This window comes from Diaporthe amygdali (genome assembly GCF_026229845.1).
Source record: "Diaporthe amygdali strain CAA958 chromosome Unknown NODE_15_length_991109_cov_64_707514, whole genome shotgun sequence".
NCBI lineage: Eukaryota > Fungi > Ascomycota > Sordariomycetes > Diaporthales > Diaporthaceae > Diaporthe > Diaporthe amygdali.
In genome coordinates this window covers 245,044-257,343 of record NW_026517035.1, presented here as the reverse complement: position 1 = coordinate 257,343, position 12,300 = coordinate 245,044, and the positions used below count along the sequence as shown (strand labels likewise).

Genomic DNA, 12,300 nt, shown 5'->3' with positions numbered 1-12,300 from the left:
CAAAGGAGCAGCGAATGCGCAACGAAAACAGCGAGGCAGTAAGGGCTTCGCCTATAAAAGGCGGGGGGAAACTTGATGGCCGAGGAAAAAGGAGAGAGGAGGGCAAGTTCAGTTGTATCTACCTCTGCGAATATTCTGCTTCTACGCTACTACTTCGCTGCTCGGCCGCTGTGTATACCTATTCACTCTGCTTGTATTCAACAACCCTTACACCTTCCCTGCTTCTACGCTCGCGCTTTTGCCGACGGCTGGCCACAGAGGAGTGCCTCCGTCTCAGCATCTCCGTTTTGCACGGCATAGTCCAATGCCGTGAAGCCAGCTTCATCCACTAGGCCCAAGTCAGCTCCTGCTTCAATGAGCGTCTTGATGTATGCACGGTGCTGCTGAGAGGGCTCCCGAGCGAACGCGTGCGCAGGTGTGCCTCCCTTGGGGGGATTGAAGTACTGCAACGCGTCTTCTCGTCGCCCAGCCTGCAGGAGTCCTGAACCACAGAAGAACCTATAATACCCAATCACAGTAGGATGCTCATCATTCCCTCCAAGCATGACTTCTTGCTCTTTCTCCCAATCTCGAACTGCGTCCACAGTTCGCGCCAGAGCTTGGGGCGTGATACCGTCCGCGTCTCCTGATTCTGCCAGGCCATTACCATCCTTCGGACCAAGGACGGCAGCGTTATCGTCGTAGCCGCGGTGCGCATCGAAAACGAAGAGCGTGGCATGCATCCTGCTGCCGGATACAGTTGATTGGTGGTACGCACCCGCCGGAACGCTGTAACTCATGTCACGCGTGTGCAGTTCACGGCTGACCGGAGTTACTCTCACGAGTCTTCCAGTGCTTCTGATGGTTGACCTCATTTGAAGAAATCCTGGCCCGGTTCGCGAGTCATGTTCGCCGGTATAGGTATAGCAACATTCATAAGCTGCATGGGTGGTCAATGAGGCATCATCAGGGCTGTCCACTTTGAATTCACAGTTCGTGCCAGATCCAAGTAATGACCAACTCTGTCCGAATGGCTGGTGGGCGTGAATACGAACTTCAGGGTCGCCCCGTTGCCCATCAGGCAGCCAGGTGTGCAGCCGCCATAGTTCCTCGATGCGTCCCTCTTGGATCAGACTGCAGAGCGGGACAGCCAGAAACCCCTGGGCATTCCGGGAAACGAGGAACTGAAGCTTGGTTTCTTGCGCACCGACTATCGCTTCGTGGATCAGGCCCCAGATGATATCGAGGCTCGCTGCATCTACCTCCAGTCCGCGCCGTGCCTTTTCTTGAAGCAACGCAACTGCTAGAGTAACTTGGGCAAGCTGGTGGATACCTGGTTTGTTGTTCTCGGAGCTGAATGTAAATGCCGTCCACCATTTGCCAATGGGGAGAGCGAAATCATGGGCCGATGTTGAATAGTGTCGTAGCCACTGGGCTAGCGGTTGAACATTTTCATTATCTGCATTGGTAGCAACTGCAACGCCGCCAAGCAGACGCAAAAGTGAGGCCGCCGCAATGCTCGTCTCATCGTTGGCAATGTTTGCCGTCCATGATTTGCCGCCCGAAGTAGGCATAGTGCAGTCTTGTCTCGAGAAGGTCCAGTCGTTTTAACACATTGTTCGTCATTGGTATTCACGGCGTGCAAGCGCCGTCACCTGTGCTCCACTAAGTTAGCTGATATCGCTACCCCGCCACGTGCCCGCATCTCTTACGACTCCTGCACCCTAACTCTCTAACTCGGTTATCTGATCCTATCCCATCTAATCCTATCCGCTCTTATCTTACCTATCTCATACTGTAACGGGCAGGGCCCGCGATGTGACTGATGCTAGACCACAGCTAATGAGAAGACTCATAGCGAATTCTCTGTATTTTTATTTGAAAGCTCTTGTTTGCAAAATTGGGATGGCCTTGGATTGGGGTTTCAAGCAGTGTGGTTTGAATCTAGGAATTTAAAAACTGGAATAAGGAAGTCTGGGCTGGTCTTGCGGGCCGCTTATGCTTCCAGCGACTATAAGTATCAAGTCTTTCCCAATACTTCCCAGTCTCCGAAACCATATTACACTATCTCTGAAAACTGACCTCAAAAACAATCTCAAGCCTCAAACATGTTAGCTGTAGCTTCCCAGGACCAAGCAGTCGAGCTGATCCGGTGCATCCGGTTTTGGCGTTACCGAAGCGATCTTGAAATTGGTCCATGTATGGCAGAGCGAAACATACTCACCTCAGAGGATATAACTGGGATCAAAGATCCAGTCTTCCTTATGGCAACTAAGGATGTTTCCAAAGCCGTTCGCAGCCTCCTGCGGCGCAAAAGATCATGGTTTGACAGGGTTGATCAACCGCTTTAATTGATGTTACACCTGTGGCATATCATTATCCAACAAAAGAAGCGGTTTAATGACTTGAACGGAGCGGTAGCATTCTCGGCCCATCGTGAGTTCCTGCAGGCTATACTCCTGACAGGCCGATTTATTACAGCCAGAGCGAGCCTGGTCCCTGACTGTCCCCAGAAGAATGAGAAGCGTGAGGGTGGGCAGAGTGCTTCAGCGCATCCATCCCTCGTTGTAGAGCCGCAGAAAAAGAAGTAGACCATATTATAAGTTATATATTGCGCCTTACTAATTATTAATAATTTATTATATAAGGATAAATTGCTTAATAGTAAAAAGTTTAAAATTCAGCAGTTATTAGGTATAAGCGCAAGAGCTACAAGCGCAGGGCGCTATTTTCTCTAAGTATTACCTAAAACACCTCCTAACAGGGTCCACAGGTATCGTGGGAGCTTGCCAGGAACGGCAACCTTGATCCGATATAGGCGTCCAGAGTTCACTGGGTCGTCTTTCGGGCATTATATAAGAGAGCGTGGTTGTGACAACATAGTCTTCAGATCTTGGTACCTTAAAGGCCAGCCAAGATGACAGAAAAATAGAAGTGACATGTCTTATTTATTCTCGTTGGGACAAATTAACTATCTCCAGGCTGAACTCAAAATAATTATAATGGCGGACTTGTTCAACCAACTTAAATGATCTGAGTCATCAGGCCATTTGAAACCGCCTTTTTCCTTTTCCCTCACATAGATTTAGCTGCCTTCTATATTCTGCGCATTATGTCCTCCCTGGCTATATGTCAAATCTGCCGAATCGCACGATAAGAAGAGTGTGTGCTTGCTTTCCAGGACACTTTGCATTGCAGGACCGAGCTCCGGGGGTCTAGAGGGCCTCAATTTTCTGAGAACATGAAATAATAGTACTACACGACTGAGAACACAAGACGCAAATGCTGATGGGTGCAAACTATTGTCATTGTTCCTGCATCGAACGAGTGATACTGTTTACATGAATAGTTCCACGCATTCCGACACAAAATACACGCTTGTAGGCTTCATACATTCTGATTCCCAGATATCGTCATCAAACCATGAATTCATCTCAATTTGTAGCAAGCTGCTGCCCCAGTCCCCTGGCTTGCTGGAGGATCCATTCCTTGGCCGTGATCTCCTCCTCCTTCTCCCCCGGCTCCAGCTTCGGGATACCGGGCGCCTGCAGCCTCTTCAAAACCGCACTATCCTCTGGCCGAACAAAGTAGACAATGCTGTACCGGTCGAACTTCCCTTGCTCACCCGGAGCAGGCACGACCCGATGCCTACCAGAGCACAGCACCCCGCCCGTCCACTTGACAGCCGCGTCGCCCAGGTTGACGATGGCGTGGTTCGGCGGCGGCGGCTGGACCCACAGCCACCGGGGCGCCTCGCCCTGCTCACTGCCGCCCGGGCCAGCCGTGCTCTCCGGGTCGACGACGTTGCCGAAGTAGCCGCGCGACGGGTCGGACCACACCTGCAGGCCGCCGAGCCAATTGAAGAGTATGGTGATGGTGCCGAAGTCGGTGTGGCCGGGCGTCTGGATCTCGGGCAGCTCGGCCGACTTGCGCGGCGGGCCGTGCGTCATGCGCACGTGGTCGCCCGACTCCTCCGTCAGCCGGTGGTACTTGTCGAACCCGTCGGCGGGCAGGCCGAGCCGGGCGGCGAGGATGGAGAGGACCTTCAGGCCTGTGCCGTGGGCGTTGCGCATGTACCGCGCCAGGAGGGGCTTGTGGTCCAGAACTAATTGTGGGTACTCCCACCGGTCTGTGTTCTCAAGGATGCGGTCCTTTGCGATGTTCAAGAAGCCGGCGGTGTCGGGTGTTCCTTTTGCGTCGGTCTTGGTTGCTCCAACCCTCTTGAATCTGGACGACCGTTAGCTCTCGTGTTGGCGGCAGTGGTGAAGATGATGTGGGACATGAAACCTACCCAAAAATATTATCCGTAACTGCATACTGGTCCTTGACCTCCTGCGGTAGCTTGAACACTTTCTCTGCCAGCCTGGCAATGTCGTCACAGTCCTGCCCCATGGAGTCGACCTGACTTCCGTTCAGGTCGAGGTAGAAAAAGCCGCGCTCCTTGCATGTCTCGAATATTTTGTCTTCGAGCACCTTGTCGCCTTTCTCTAGCTGGGCGAGGGAGAATGTTTCTAGCTTCACACTGGGGACATCCTTGGGGAAAGGGGGGTATTTTGAGGGGGTGAACAGTGTGCCGTTGGCATGTGCTCCGTTCGTGCCGTTCGTGGCCATTTTTGGGTGTGCGGCTTGGGGTCGTTTCTTGTATAGTCTCTCGAGATATCGCGCGTCAGTGACACAAGAGGATGATGGTGCTTTGGTGTATCAGTGAGAAGGCAAAAATGGCAAATGCACATGTCGTTGCCAGTGATATATATAGGCCGCTGTCAGAAGTCTAACGGCGCCGTCCCGCAGTTACACATGCGCTGGCGCATACGCCCCCGAATGCGGGGAATGTTGCCGAGCCAGTACCCCGGATTTACGCCCCAGACTTGACACCTCAATGCCGCTATCGTCTTCCGGCCCCCTAAATTCGAGGAGACAGGCGCGAGCCCGAGGCCGAGATGGCAGCCGTCCCGCCGTCATTTTCTCACTTCCGTTGCCTAATCGAGTAATATCGGAAACCTTCAGGTTAGTGCTTGCCAATGAGCAGTCACTCGCACCAAACATCAATTGTTTCCTAATGTCTGATGAAGCTGCGGAGCGTAATGTAGTAACCCTCTTGGAGCATGTGATACATAGTCGGCATTGGACGGCGTCAGTCGTGTTCCGAGCTGAGGAATTCGGGCTCGACTGACGGCATTGGCCAGCCACTGGAGATTTGATGCGCGCAGTGGTTTTAACCATGGTATTGATTTTGCCTCAAGTGGCTTGGAAGATCAAATCTCCTCGTCTCGCGAAATGATTCGGAGTTTCCTTTTCTGAAAGATGACCTGGTCGGAGCATTTCCCCTTCCGTCATGAGCCATGTCTGCTGTCCTTGCTACAGGTTTATTGGCTCGATGACACAAGCCTCTTGTTGGCTCGACTACGCTGCTTTACCGGTCGCATTGCCACGAGCGACAAGAGCAACTGTGTAGCCACACAAGTATCTCAGAGACTAGCTCATGGTCTGGGAAAGATTTGGCTTGAGCCTAGAGTATGAAGCGAATTAATTTATCTCAAACGTACACTTCCACCGTCTGGTTGCAAGCTTGCGAACACTTTCGCCGGCCTTTACCATGACACAAAAATTGGCTTTTGGTTACAATATTGGGAGTTGTGAGAGGGTTTTAGGTGTGTTGTCTGATAGCTAGGCCACTGAAGAAAAAGGCACCCGGAAATGGCCGCATTAACGGGCTTGGAGTACCTTTGCACCTTTTTTCTCGTGTCCCATCCATCATCCAAGCACTGTGAAACGGGTTCACTTACAGCAGCCAGGCTGCTAGACAGTGTAGGGTATGAAGGAATTGTGACTACTTCTCAGCAGCCTCCAGTTCTGCCTTGGCCGCTTTGTACGCCTCCAGATCGAATGTACCATCATCCAATTCGTCGTCATCACCAATCCATGCGAACACCACGCCGAAAACGCTCTCATCAGTGACCGTGCTACCATCCTCGCTGAGGAAATGGATCAGACACAGTCTCTCAACATACTTTTCGCCCTCGTACGCCATAAGCCGGTCCTTCCTCGCAGCTCCCTCAATCTCGCATGCCATCCCTTTCACGTCAACCCTTGGGTCCTCGTCGGCAACGAACACAGGGAAGGGACCCCACATCTTGAGGTGCCCGCGATTTCTGAGGACTGCTGGTCTCATAACAGGTGGTGCTTCCAAGCTGAGGATCTTTTGGGCGATGCCTGGATCCATCAGGGTTCCGTAGAAGAAATAGGTCTCATTTCTCTCGCGTTGTTTGATCTTGACGGCCTGGCGCTCTTCACTCTGACGTACGTCCTCGGCCAGGATGTCGCGGTCCGGGTTCTCACGTTGGTCCTTGAGAAAGGCCGCGTACGACGCAGCAAAGCCGCGCAACTCTTCTTTGGGGGGTTCGGATTCTTTTGGAGGTGCTTCTGTCGGGATGGCTGGATTCTCATCACCTTGATTCGGAACGTCTGTGCCACGATCAGCCCGGGGCAAGTGCTTGTCGGGTTCCATTGTGTTGAGAATAGAGAGACAGTCAGGAAAAGCTGCCTTTGATCCGTGTCAGAGAATTGTTATAAGCGTCCCGAATGGTCCTGGCTGATTTTTGGTTGCTCTCGATTTGGAAGTTGGGCCACTGAAGCAAGTTCTGTGCGTTTGCTGCTGCTGATGGGAGTTGTGGAATTTATGGAATTAGACCGACAGGCAGGTCGATACAACCAGGCGGTACTCCATTTCCTGGCTCTGCCGAGCCACTAGCGTGAGGGTTAGTCAGCGGGCCACTGAGGGGTCTTACTAGTTGGTCTGGTGTGTTGGTGGCCGGTACTGGGGCCAAGTGTTCGGGTTACTGCTAACTATTTTTGTGTGTATCCACTACCAGGCCCAGCATCTCCAGCCGCCGCGAAACATAGCTGAATGGGTGCCGACATGTTCCCAGTTGCTAGGTCGATTGTCTCTGTGACAAATCTTACATAGCTCTATGTTGTTTTCAATCTAAATCAAAGCCTAGAGGTACAGATTACTCTGCTCCAAGTCTAGAAACCTGGCGCGTGTCTACCCAATTGGAATTGGGCAGTGGTCCAGACCTCAAAACCTTCTTGGCACTCATTCAGCTGTATTCCGCCGTATCCTTGTTGAATGTACCTATTTATAAGACTTTGAATCACCAACATGCATATTGGCAGTCACCTATCATCGCGCCACCATAGGTATATACACTGCGATCCACATCTCAAGACCATGTGCATCCGCTGAATGAAGACGTATCACGCAACCGAGTCTGCAATGCAGTGCTGGGCCGGTGGTCAGTTGCCTTGCTGAGTACGTCTACCAGTGGCAAAGCAATGTATAATTTTAGCATCCAGCATCAATAAATATGTTTTGAAATCCTCAAGTTAGAAAATCTTTTCGAAGAAGACATGGCCAGCCGCGCGCCTGGCAGTGCTGCGGCGGTTGGCCATGGTTCACGCCATCGGGTCGACTCCTGAACTTGGCCTCGACACATGCAGCCTTATGGCGTAGAATCGCCTCACTTCCGCGCCGCAGTGGGATTTCATCTGGACGAAGGAGCCTTCTGAAGTCAGACTCTGGTGAGTACGGTCGTGATATAAGAAGGCATGCCCAATTCAGATCTGAGAGATATTTCCTGGTACTTAGACTTCATCAACATTAATTACTTAAGCTCAAACCACTCAAGCATTCAAGCTCCTCGAATATCAAACAGTAAAGAACCTTTTTCAGTATTGTCCTTTTTCTTTCTTTTCTTTTCAACATTGACATTATCTCTTGTCTCACGATTCATTATCTGTAACACATCTGTTCTCAAAACCCAGATACTCGCAAACTACACCCAGAAGTCCACAGTAGATTATATCGACATGGCCAGTTCATCGAAGTTGCAGGTAGAAGGCAATGAGCTGAGGGTCGGCTGCGAAATAGAGACACTTATGTCTCTAATCCATGCTCCGGCCCCACCTGCAAACGAACCGTGGTCGAAGACTTTAGAGGTTTCCAAGTTTGTCTGCGACTCGTACGGAAGACTGCCAGAGGAAAGGCGCAGTCGCTCACTTCTTCACCCGAACTTCGAAGACCTCCCCTACCAGGGTCCTATGTATAGGAGTTGGATCTTGACCGGAGATTCAACCATCAGGGGACGTAAGCCGGGTTCATGTAAGTGTTCTGTTTCATACTCCATGCCCAAATCCTCTAATTATGTTACCAAAACGATAAGAGATGTTCGCGTGGAATCCTCGCATCCTTAGATGACTGATTCGACTTTCCCTGAACCACACCGCCTGGGAGTCGCGAACTGATTTGCCACCAGATCCGATTGAACTTGTTTCGCCTATCATGACTTTTCGCGCCTCAAATGAGTGGCGTGATGAGATCAGTGGTCTATTCAACGGGCTGTCCACCCTCTGCACTTTCCGGGGAAATCAAAGCTGTGGCTTCCACGTCCACATCTCTCCTTACGGCCAATATTGGAGCCTGCCAGAGCTCAAGGGCATATGCAAAGCAATCATTCGCTTCGAACGCGCAATGGCTGCCTTGCTCCCACCTCACCGGAATGGGAGTTATTGGGCTAAAACCCACAGTAACAATGTCAAAAAGTTCATGGGTAAGACTGTGGCTGACTGTATTAAGCTCATCCAAGCTTGCAAGAGCATCGAGGATTTGGTCATGCTCATGAACGAGGGCAACAGGTATTTCGCTTGGAACTTCATGAACCTGGATCAGGATCATCTGAAGACCGGTACTATAGAGTGGCGGCAGCCGGCGGCCATGACCAGCCAAAGGGGCTGCCTGGCTTGGGTGGAATTGGCTATCGCTTTCGTGCTAGCCGCACGAAGAGCCGATGTCGACTGTACAAAGTATCCAGGGACAGTTGAAGGCCTCAAAGAGTTTACGTCCAACGGCCTGGTGGATGGCGTGAGTGACGTGCGTTATCTCAATGCGGTCTTCAGCAACAAAACTGGTGCCGCTGCCCTGGTCACGCCGGAGATACCCAGCACTGCTGAACTAGAGACCAAGGTTAAGGAAGATCAGAAGAAGAATCTCATGTTGAGGAAGTTGAGTGAAAAGTTGGCGGCTGAGGCTGCAGCAAGGAAGGCTGCTGCAAATGCTGCAAATGGCAGGGGCAATGGCGGTCGGAGATGAGGCTATCAAACAAAAGAGGCAGGTGATTTATCGCCACCTATATAGGGTCCCTATCTAACCCAACCGCTGGACGGTTGAACATCTGATAAAATAGTTATAAATGCTGCAATAAGAACTTATGACTTATTCATCCAACAAATGCGTCATTTGCCAGTCTTTCAGATCAAAGCTGGCGTCTTTCAAATCATCCATATCTCCAGACCACTCGAAAGTTATGCCAGATACCTGAGCCCCTCCCTTGAGACGTATAGTGCATCTGTGCTCTTTATAATTGCCCGTCTCATAATCAGCCAACTTGTTTTTAGCTTCTTCACCCTCAATCTCATATGCTATGCCCTTAACCACATTTCCGGGGGGTCCATCGATCAGCGCTGGGTACGGTCCCCACATCTGAATATGATACCCAACGATCTCGGCCGGTACCAGACTCCTCGGTCGGTTCTTGAGGTTGAGAACACGTTGCAGCTGCGTTGGATCCATAAGAGAGCCATAGAAGAAGTATAACTCCTTGCGCTCGCGTTCCTCCTTTATGCCCTCTTGGATAGCAGCCGCGCGCCGGTTCCAATCTGCTTTTGATTCTTCTTCGGCTACATCCGCAGCCATAAACTTCTGCTGCATTAGCGAAGGCGTCGAGTTTTGAGATGAATGGCTGGCTGCTCTTGCCTGGCTGTTATCCTGCGGCCCAGCATGCAGTTTCGGTGATTCTGGAGGTTCCATGTTTTCCTAGGAAACTTTCGCTGCTCGGATGAGCTCTGAAACGATAAGCAGCTCGAGATTCGGTAGTTGACAAACTTTCAGTAGTCGCGATATTTGTGCAGGCAGTGAGTGTTGGGTGCTGGAAAAGGTGTTCAGGAAAGCTGGGTAGATGATGGATGCCTTGGAGATGCGGCGGGTTTTTTTTTCAGCCAAAGGGTGGGTGGATACCTGAGAACCTGGCCAGTAAAGCAGGGCCAACGTTACCTAGATAGGTACCGCTTAGGACCTACGAGGCTGTTAGTATGGCGTTGAGACATGGTCAATAATGAAAGCAGTAGCACGGACCGCTTTAGAGGCATTACAATATAGGATGTAGCCAGAAGCCATTGTTGTGAAATTTTGCACCACGAGCCTTCTATCACTTCCGAGATCCTCATGATCAATTTCCCATGTACTATGATGACAACGCTCGACTTTGACTGCTGTCAGAACCAACGGACACGTGAGGATAATAGAGATCCGGACTTTTCTGCATTAGCTGTGGCAGCTGTGGTAGAATGAAGCATCGCTCGTCGCTTTGTGTTCCGATGGCCGATTAAGAAGCACATTCTCTCAATCAGCTGGGAAAATTCCTTAGCTCCCGTGAAACCTTGTGAGGACTAAATTTCCGAGGACTTTCTTCTCAATTTCTGCCATTTAAGTATTTAGTCCTACAGTCTACTGTTCTGATATGGATAGACCCCTCAGGGTTCTGATAGCCACAGCTAATGGGAAGCAGGTTTAGGGTAGAAGGCCCTTGGTGGGCCTAGGTCTTCCAGGGGTCGAGAATTTCGGAGCCGGATAACGACGCGCCCCAAAGCTCACAACCACCAAGTCGATAGAATGGCTTTTGGCTCTTACATTTGCACTTTGCGCTTTCGAGACTGCCAGCGCAGGTAAAACTCCTCTGAAAGACCTTCCATGTCTCAGATATGGCCCTTGACCCAACACGGAACCGACCGCTCGCCGCCCGAGAGAGAGGATCTCAACGCGACCCATCACCCAACAGCAAAGGTCCCGAGGACCTCAGACTCCGATACTGGCGGTTTAGACCCCATATGTGTCTCTTAAGCGTCTGAGTTACGGTCAGAGCAGGAGTGGAGCGTCGATGATGTCCAAGAGACCCCGGCGCCGACCAAGCCCGACCAAAGCGCAAGTCGCGAGCCAGGCCACAGGCCACCAAGCCCGTTCCAGCTCAGGACGAAGGGACTCCGATTCCATCGACAAAACTTAGAACGCCATGACAAAGAATTTCAGGGAAGGGGGGGAGTGGTACGCGCGCCTCACCATGCCCTTGTTCTGTCTACCAAGACATCCAACTAGCGCCCTCAGCCCAGACCTCCGATGACACGGCCCAAGCAATTGCGCTCTTCCTGCCGCTCGCAAAAGGCATTGTCGCTTCCTCTCCCACACACGACCTCAATCTTTTGCTGGATTTTGAGGAGCAATCATACGAGGGTTGTCGATCGAAACCTCGAAGCGTTGGGGTACGCAGCACGTAGCCTGTACTTCGCCACATGGACTCGCTGATGCCGGAACTCATCCGCGTCCGGCTCGACAGGAACAAGAACATCGAGACTAACCCAGATAGGGCCGCGGTCAACGCGAACTTGAAGGGGAAACGGGGCAACAGAGAAAAGGTCAAAGAGGAAGACAAGGACCGCGCAGACGATCTCAGCACGTTGTGCGAGGCGAAGCACAAGCGGCGAGAGGGGTCCGAAACTGGATGGGCAACGCGCTGAACGACCTCCTTGAGACGCGCAAGCGCATCGATCGATACGGCTTTGGTGATCACTACCTCCGCCTGAGCATCCAGAAGCTGTGGGAGCTGTAGAGCCCAGCGGTCCCGGATGCTTGTTTCGCGAGGTTCTACCAGCAGCTCACGTTCCTCGCTCCCTACAAGCCCATCGCCAAGGCCTACTCTTACGCCCATCTGCCCTGGCTGTCTAAGGACCTTGGGTCGCCGCTGTCCGAGAAAGAGCTGCGCGGGGCCTAGTAGGCGAAGGAGCTGCACGAGGCAAACGGGACCCGAGCTGAGTCACGAGGTGGGCTGCCTTGGACCAAGGTGGACGGCACTTGATGGGGAAGTCAACGCCGGCTGAAATCGCACTTCACCTGACCGATGCCTTGGCCACAAGCCACCTACCCATACGATGTCCCTACATCAATTCATTCCTTTCAAAGAACTAGAAGCAGCGCACTGGGCCCAACAGTATGATCTGCTGATTATATTTGTGACGGTCGGGGTTCAGTTCCCACGCGCTGCTACAGCCACTCTGTTCCAGTTATAGGCCCGTCCGTGCGGACAATTCAGTGCCTATACCTGGAAGCTTGTTCTTCCGCAGTGGCACGCTCTACTAACATCTAGGTCTCATTCACGTGGTTGGCGGTTGGGGCTTTTTTATTTTGTGCCTCTCTCTTATCAAAAGACGGTGAGA

At 51.8% G+C, this 12,300-nt stretch overlaps 6 protein-coding genes across 6 annotated transcripts; 2 read left to right on the top strand and 4 right to left on the bottom strand.

The window, feature by feature from the left end:
* Positions 1 to 224: 224 nt before the first annotated feature.
* J7T55_009811 (uncharacterized protein) lies at positions 225 to 1,553 on the bottom strand (the record flags this gene model as incomplete). The annotated part of the gene is made up of 1 exon (XM_053143764.1): positions 225 to 1,553. One exon carries the CDS (start codon positions 1,551 to 1,553, stop codon positions 225 to 227), a length of 1,329 nt encoding a protein of 442 aa, XP_052993330.1.
* Positions 1,554 to 3,413: 1,860 nt separating this feature from the next.
* J7T55_009810 (2og-fe oxygenase) lies at positions 3,414 to 4,590 on the bottom strand (the record flags this gene model as incomplete). Its single annotated transcript, XM_053143763.1, has 2 exons — positions 3,414 to 4,206; positions 4,271 to 4,590. 2 exons carry the CDS (start codon positions 4,588 to 4,590, stop codon positions 3,414 to 3,416), a joined length of 1,113 nt encoding a protein of 370 aa, XP_052993329.1.
* Positions 4,591 to 5,809: 1,219 nt separating this feature from the next.
* On the bottom strand, positions 5,810 to 6,487 carry J7T55_009809 (uncharacterized protein; the record flags this gene model as incomplete). Its single annotated transcript, XM_053143762.1, has 1 exon — positions 5,810 to 6,487. One exon carries the CDS (start codon positions 6,485 to 6,487, stop codon positions 5,810 to 5,812), a length of 678 nt encoding a protein of 225 aa, XP_052993328.1.
* Positions 6,488 to 8,320: 1,833 nt separating this feature from the next.
* On the top strand, positions 8,321 to 9,127 carry J7T55_009808 (uncharacterized protein; the record flags this gene model as incomplete). Its single annotated transcript, XM_053143761.1, has 1 exon — positions 8,321 to 9,127. One exon carries the CDS (start codon positions 8,321 to 8,323, stop codon positions 9,125 to 9,127), a length of 807 nt encoding a protein of 268 aa, XP_052993327.1.
* A 123-nt stretch (positions 9,128 to 9,250) lies between these two features.
* On the bottom strand, positions 9,251 to 9,844 carry J7T55_009807 (uncharacterized protein; the record flags this gene model as incomplete). The annotated part of the gene is made up of 1 exon (XM_053143760.1): positions 9,251 to 9,844. The coding sequence occupies one exon, from the start codon at positions 9,842 to 9,844 to the stop codon at positions 9,251 to 9,253; it is 594 nt and encodes a 197-aa protein (XP_052993326.1).
* A 950-nt stretch (positions 9,845 to 10,794) lies between these two features.
* Positions 10,795 to 11,858, top strand: J7T55_009806 (uncharacterized protein; the record flags this gene model as incomplete). Its single annotated transcript, XM_053143759.1, has 5 exons — positions 10,795 to 10,876; positions 10,935 to 11,018; positions 11,174 to 11,349; positions 11,454 to 11,683; positions 11,729 to 11,858. 5 exons carry the CDS (start codon positions 10,795 to 10,797, stop codon positions 11,856 to 11,858), a joined length of 702 nt encoding a protein of 233 aa, XP_052993325.1.
* Between the last annotated feature and the right edge of the window lie 442 nt (positions 11,859 to 12,300).